The sequence below is a fragment of the Phaseolus vulgaris genome, chromosome 11 (genome assembly GCF_051622355.1).
Source record: "Phaseolus vulgaris cultivar YP4 chromosome 11, ASM5162235v1, whole genome shotgun sequence".
Classification (NCBI taxonomy): Eukaryota; Viridiplantae; Streptophyta; class Magnoliopsida; order Fabales; family Fabaceae; genus Phaseolus; species Phaseolus vulgaris.
Genome location: NC_143508.1, coordinates 41,485,591 through 41,493,003, shown reverse-complemented (window position 1 = coordinate 41,493,003; position 7,413 = coordinate 41,485,591). Strand labels below are relative to the sequence as shown.

Sequence of the window (7,413 nt, the reverse complement as noted above, 5' to 3'; positions counted from 1 at the left end):
AGTCTCTCTACTATAAAATTCCAATCTGAATTGTGAAGGACCTAAGCCCTCCTTTTATAGGAGTAAGGGCTGGTCATTTACATAGCTTATTCCCTAAGCTACCCAAAAAACTCCTAAGATCACACCCCCCTTACTAAGCTCACTCCCCAAGCTTCTAGAATTTGCTAAACTAAAACCTAAAGATGGTTTTACAAAAGAGGTGTCTAATGTTTCCCTCTAAGCACCTTTCTAAACATTATTCTATATTATTTACAATTTAAAAGAAACTATAAAGAGAGATATTTAATATGAAGCCTATTATTTGAGAGTTTGTAGACTTCTTTATCTTTAGGCTTGATCTTCTCTTTGACTTCTTTTAATTTGTGAGAAGACTAGAAGGAAGAACTTCAAATGTGTAGGTGAAAATCCTCTTCCTTCATTAATAAAATCCTCTCCTATTGGATATCCATCAAGTGCGAGCCCCGGCTCCATCCGTGAACGTGGTCCTCAGCTCTATGTAGCCTCGCACCTCCACTTGGTCCCCTGCGAAGCCATACAAGCACCCTGCGTACGGCCTCAGATGATTAAGGGACAGTTGCAGCTTGTTGAGCGTCGGCCATAACATCACGTCCACCGAGCTTCCCTGGTCCACAAGGACCCTGTGCACCTTTCTCCCTGCCGTAACAAGGGAGATGACTATAGGATCGTTGTCGTGAGGCACAACGTCCCGGAGATCCGCCTTTGTGAAAGTAATGTCAGCATCGGGGAAATGATCTTCTTCCACCAATTCGACAGTCTTTACCGAACGAGCGTACCTCATCCTCTGAGAGGCTGTACACCCCCCTCCAGAGAAACCCCCCGCGATCGTGTGCACCTCCCCGTGCACAGGTACCTCGTGCTGCGGATCTTCTGCTGGTGGCCCCGACGCCCGATCACCTTGCGCCTCCCGTAAGTAATCGCTCAGAAAGCCACTTTTTACCAACTCCGCGAGTTGGTGTCCCAACGCCAAACAAGAGTGGAGTGAGTGACCATAAGCCTGGTGAAACTCACACCACACGTTCTTTTTCCTTCCCAGCACCTTGTCAGTCTTCTCTGGTGCTCGCAACCTTGCCGCTATGGTTGGAATGGCGATTAGCTCCGCCAATTCCACCACGAAGTCAAACCTGGGGGGCACGTTACTCTCCCTCGCGCGCCCCCTGCCCTGGTCCATAGGCTCGTAAGGGCGATGCTTTCCCTGAGCCTTCTTTCCTTCTTTGGCCTCATGCACCCTCATCGGTTGCTGAGGCCTGCTCGGCCCTCCGCGCGACTTGGTCAGGGCCGCGCTTCCCCTCTTCTCAGAAACCGCCGTCTCTACTACGATGTGCGCCACAGCACGGCGCCTAATCTCCGTAAAGGTGCTGGGGTGATTTCTGATCAACGATTCACTGAAAGGGCCCGGCAGAACCCCTTTCTTGAACGCATGCACCAACATATCTTCATCTTTGCTGGGCAGTCTCACCACCTGAGCTCCGAAACGACTAAGGTAATCCCTGAGGGACTCACCTTGGTTTTGTCGCACGTCGAACAAGTCATACGACACCACTGGGGATGCCCTGTTCACGATATACTGCTCCATGAACAACTTAAAGAACTGCTGAAACGAGGTTATGTGGCCATCTGGTAGGCTCACGAACCACTCCAAAGCAATTCCGTTCAGGGTGCTCATGAACAGCTTGCAATACACCGCATCCGAACCCCCAAAGAGCATCATCTGGGTGTGAAACGCTGTCAGATGCGTCTCTGGGTCCTCCACCCCAGTAAACAAGGCTTTCACTCCCACCAAGTTTGGTGGCACCACCGCGCTCATAATCTCCGATGAGAATGGCATGGGGAAAGTCCTGGGGGAGACGGCGGCGGCACCACTCTTTCTTCTGTCGCGCGTTCCTTTTGCGCTTGCAGCGCCTTGCACAACTCTCCATTGATTTTGTCCAACTCCTCGTTTCTGCTCTGCGATGCAGCTAAATCCGCTTGCATCCTTTCTTGTTCCATTCTTGACGCTGCCACATTGTCTTGCAGCATTCGCATCATTTTCAAGACCTGCACCATCGTCACAGCTCCTTCTTTAGCTGATGGCGCGGGTAAAGTTTACCTTGTCCTCCTCATTTTCTCAGCAAAGAACCTCAAGAACAAACGAAAACTGACAGCAAAGTGTGGATGGGATCACAAATTCACACGGGCCCCACGGTGGGTGCCAAATGATCTTGCAGGGAATTCGAGCGTCAAAGGATTCGCCACGTCAAACTCTATCTTCCACCTACTCTATCACGACAAGTGCAAGAACGCTCCAAGCACTCCACCAGAACTCCAAGCAAACCTGCGAAACACACCAAACGGCACCTCTAGCGGCCGATTGCACTCCGACGCTCAAGTCAGCCTTGCAAAACCACCAAAGAACTAGGAATCTCTGCGAGACTTGTGTGCACTTTGTGTGTGTGTAAACTAGTAACTTCCAAGAATGAATCTTACCTCCCTCTGCATGAGCGCTAAATGCCCTTTATATACTCTGTTGCGCGCCTAAGTTATCCGTGTATGAAGTAACTTAGCACGTTTTCTTCCACTAGGTGACTCGTGCCACCTCAGCGTGAATACCAAGTGTGGCTTGGCTAAGCGCACGCACCAGGCATCACCTACTGTGTGAACGATCACCTCTGCTTTGCACCATGCACGTTATGGGTTAAGAGAACACCAATCACCGACTAGCTTACTAGCTCTCTTAGGCCACTCTCGTGCACGACACCACAAAGCACATAACTTCTCCTTTCTCTGATACCCTGCCACCCAAGGCTCGTATGCAACGCTCTCGCTGGGAATCACCCCTCGTTTCCAGCTTAACTGCGCGTAACGTGAAAACCCGACGATCATCACTCACCCCAGACGACCGATCGGTTCCCCCTAGTGCCACGCCTTCTGCTTCCTGACGCTCATCTAGGCGGTGATCGCGCATCCTCTCTGACCACCGCCCACTGATCACCGATCACCACCCTGGGCGACTCTCTCAATGACACATCCGCTTCCCTGGCCCACGTGTCCCACTAAGAACGGTCCACGTGGCTATCTGTTGCTGATGTCACCGACTACCGATGACCGACCGGATCATGTTCCAAAATTTAATTAAAATAGTCCAAAACCTTGTGTTTCAGAAGGAACATATTACACCGGTCGAGGCAAACAACTAGTGTAATATGGGACAAGGGTGTTATCACCATAAACAGGCACCTCCTAAACACCCAATCAAGGGATACCTCGTTTTATTTTCCCTTAACCACCACCATCTACTCGACTGGTACACTGAACACATAACACAATTCCCAACCCACACCATAGTCGTTCACCGCCTCAACGCGTGTTACATAGTGGTGACGATGAACTTTGGAAATTTCCCCACAGGAAAACCCTTCATCGAAATCCTTAGCAACACTCCCTTAAGTTCTTCATCATGTTGCCTAGACCTGAACAAGCCGCTTCCACCTCTTCTGACAATGTTTAACATCGGGTCGGAGATGAGCATTGCGCGGGTCGCAACACTATTGCTTCTGTTGTGGAAGGTGAAGAGAATGTTGAACGTAAGGTTAGAGAAGGCTCTAAAGGAAGGCGTGAAGGTGGTGCATGAGTTAGTGATGAAGGGAGGCAGGGCAAGTGAACACGGTGGTGAGTCATATAATTATAAGTGAACACAGAGGGTTTTCGAAAACTTTTAAGTCAAGAATGAAATTATCTCTTGAAACAAATGATAAAGAATTCAGTTTGCAAAAAACTAAAGCAATCGGTTGTTTATACCAGTTTGCAAATATCAAAACTGAATTTAAAGAGTTAAGGGATAAAGAAAAGCGCACAGAGATTTATACTGGTTCACTCTAAACCCATAACTACATCCAGTCTTCTCATAAACCACTAAGGAATCAAACCTAAATCACTTACAACACAACCAAGAAAGTGACCTTGATCCCCTCAACACACACACTTCTCTTGGCCAACACACCAACACTAAGAATGCTGATCTTGATCCCCTCAAGAGCACACAACACTTCTCAGCAAACACACAATGATTCTTGTTCAATAGATACAAGGATTACACTTGTTACAGAAGCAAATCTGAAATCAATACAAGCAGAAATCCTATCGCACACACTTTGATCAATCTCAATCTCTAAGCAATCTCAACTCTTTGAAAAACTCAAAAACTTGTGTTAATTGTTCTTACTCAAATCTATTTTTCTGAACATATTCAAAGATGATGTTTGTTACGAAATCTTAATAAACTATTCATTGCATTTAACGATTGGTTAAAGCATTAAAGACTGGAGCGTAATCAGTTAAAATCATTTAAAGCTTAGTCAAAACAAAAACCATTTTTCTGTTATGGTACCAAAACAAACAATTGGTTGTTTCCTCGAATCAATCGGTTGTTTTGGTTTTAACAGCTCAACCATTTGAAAAACAGTTTTCAATCTTTTCTAAAAACACCTAAGTATAAACAATCGGTTGTTTTTGACTTAGGTTAAAAAACACTTTTTATTTTAAAAAGATTGAGAATGCCTATGCTTTGGATTCAATCAAGAGTGGATTACAAAACTCAATCTACCCCAGATCCTATCTAAGACAACTCAGCAATAGCAAGCACAGCCTAGCCTTCAACATCCTTCAAAGGGTTTTGGATTCTTCAAGGCTTGAACACCACTTGGTTCAACAATCTCCCCCTATTTGATGAAGACAAATCCCTGATGCATGTGTTGTATCTGATTGAATCTGAAGCAGTTCCTGCAAAGCACAGTTTTAAGAAAAACACTGAACTTCTGATATTTGGTTATCACAGAAACAAATATAGAAATTTAGAACATAATATCAGAGCAAACAATCAAACAAAATATAGGAGCAAAAACCTATAAGGTTTTACTCATCCAAACTGTTTTTTACAGAAAAAAAAACTGAAATCAAAACACAGCATATATCTCCCCCTATATGTCTTCACAAATAGACCAAAAAGAAGAGATGAGAAATATAATTGTTCTTAGTACAACAGATCTAAAACACAAAAGCAGAAAGAATAGAAAACTTATACAACCACCAAAAAACAATCGATTGTTTCGATACATCAACTGGTTGTTTTCCTTCCTTCATCATCATCAGCATATTGAAGATCAAAGAGAGAAATGAGGGTTTGGATTATGAGTGTTTCATAGAGATAAATTGTTGAAGTCGTGTTTGTAGTACCTGATGGGACCCACATTCGGAAAAGGAATAGAGTGACTTATTTTCCAAACACGACGAGGAGAATGAAGGGTTTGTGGGGGGAAGGATTGCGGTGAGTTTAAGCCACAACGTTGGTTTGATTAAGAGAATGTTGCCAATGGTTGCTTCTCTCCTTAATCATTTTTAAAACTTTTATTAACTCACATATTACACCGGTTGCACCATCCAACTGGTGTAATATGTCAAGTAGAATTAAAAATTTTGAAAACTGTTTTTTTACTATGTGCATGACATATTACACCGGTGTAAGATGTCATGCTCAGAATTAATGTTTTGTTTTTTTTTTTTACTTTGTACATAACATATTACACAGGTTGGGCCATCCATCTAGTGTAATATGTATCAAATATTTACAAAAATGTCACCGCAATTTTAGTTACACCGGTTCTCATTTAACTGATCTAATATCTTCAAAGTGTTATTTGTACAAGTGAAACGGTAATATTACTATTATTAACATTCAGATATAACATTAATAAATAAAGTGAATTCCTCTGTTTAATGTACACAAATTCTTATCATCGTATCCATTAAGTAGCAGTTTTTTACTTAATTTATTTTATATTAAAATAACATTGAAAATGATAGAAACGGTAAGGAATTAAACCACATTGTTCAATTTGATATTATTAAAATGTTAATTAATTCATATGTTTAAAATGATCGCATATTACTTTAATACAAGACAATTGTGTTATATAAAAAAAGGTTTACTTACAAATCATCTAATAAAGTAACACATTTAATTATTTTTTCCTTGTTTTTAACACTAATATAGTACTATAAATATGTACATTACTTGAATCTTGAAGAAGAACTAAATTAATATTATTAAAAAGTAAATTAATTTGTGTGAGTTCATGTTACCTGATTTCTAGAAGCATAACATGAATATATTTATGATACAACTTTAATTATTCATTAAATGAGTATTTCAAAAGCAACTAATATAGTACTATAAAGACGTGGATGACTTGAATCTTGAAGGAGAAGTAAGAAATACTGAAGAGTGAGCCTAAGAAGCAGTAAAGTAAAAGAAGGCACAGGATGGCTATAGTGAAGGTTGCTTTGGTAGCACTTATTTTTTCTTTTGCTTTGATAGCTTGTAATGGTAAGTTATTTGAGATTTTTCTATTTGATAAATTCCCTATTTGAATTTAGGTTTTTTTTTTCAGTGATTTAAATTTTTTATAGCTAACATGAATTTATATTATAACATTGGGATGTGTTTTTTTGGTAGAGTTTGTTGTAGATGAGGATGCATGTAAGGAGAATGATGATTGCAAGGTAAAACTAAGTTTATGTAAAGATTCAGCCATTTGTGTTGATGAAGTTTGTAAGTGCAGGGCACCCATACTAGGAAAGCTGGACAAATGTACAAGTGCATCTGATTGTCCATTCTGTATAACATCATGTGATAAGTATTGTGATACAGACACTGGTCTATGTAAATGCTTTTGTCATTAAGTCTTACAAGTTTATCAATACAAATTCATTTGGAATTTACTTTCAATAAACAATATAGATTTGTTATAGTTATTATGCTACAGCGATCCGATTGCCCATAAGATGACAAAGATGGTCAGAAATTAGACCACTCACAATTATCATCAAGTCTTATGTTCCAGATGTTCATTTCATGGCGTGACAGGGCATCTTAAAGATCTCATTTTATGACACAAGTGGATGATTTCATAAAGTGAAAAATGCAAACCTTAACACTCTCACACTAAAGAAAACATCAACGAAAATAACTTACAACAAACACACTAGAAAAAACATAGTAGTTTAGTTGTCTCCTACACTGGTTTGCATTGAAAGAAAATCATATAAAAAAAATACATAAAATTCTACATTTGTATTATCAATAATATTTCTATTTTTTTACTATAATGGGTTGAATGTTCATATGCATATTCCCTCACTGTGGTTTACACGGTTGCATGTGCATCTACTACATCGTCATCTTTATTCATTATCATTGGTGTGAATGAAAGGGGGTCACCATTTTCAATATCATCAATAGCCTGTGATGCTTGTTGAATAATTATATATAGCTCATTTGGATAACCTATCTTTTGAAAGTCCACTAATGTGAATCTTGATTCATCAATTTTAAGATCTTTTAAAAAACATACAATTGGA

General features: G+C 40.6%; 1 protein-coding gene across 1 annotated transcript; it reads right to left on the bottom strand.

Annotated features, from left to right (window-relative positions):
- Positions 1-448: 448 nt before the first annotated feature.
- LOC137807006 (uncharacterized) lies at positions 449-1,825 on the bottom strand. The gene has a single exon (XM_068607421.2). The coding sequence runs from the start codon at positions 1,823-1,825 to the stop codon at positions 449-451; it is 1,377 nt and encodes a 458-aa protein (XP_068463522.2).
- Positions 1,826-7,413: the final 5,588 nt, after the last annotated feature.

What these genes read in the sequence shown, in the direction of transcription:
- LOC137807006 (XM_068607421.2), bottom strand. Translation starts at nt 1,825, where the DNA reads ATGAGCGCGGTGGTGCCACCAAACTTGGTGGGAGTGAAAGCCTTGTTT.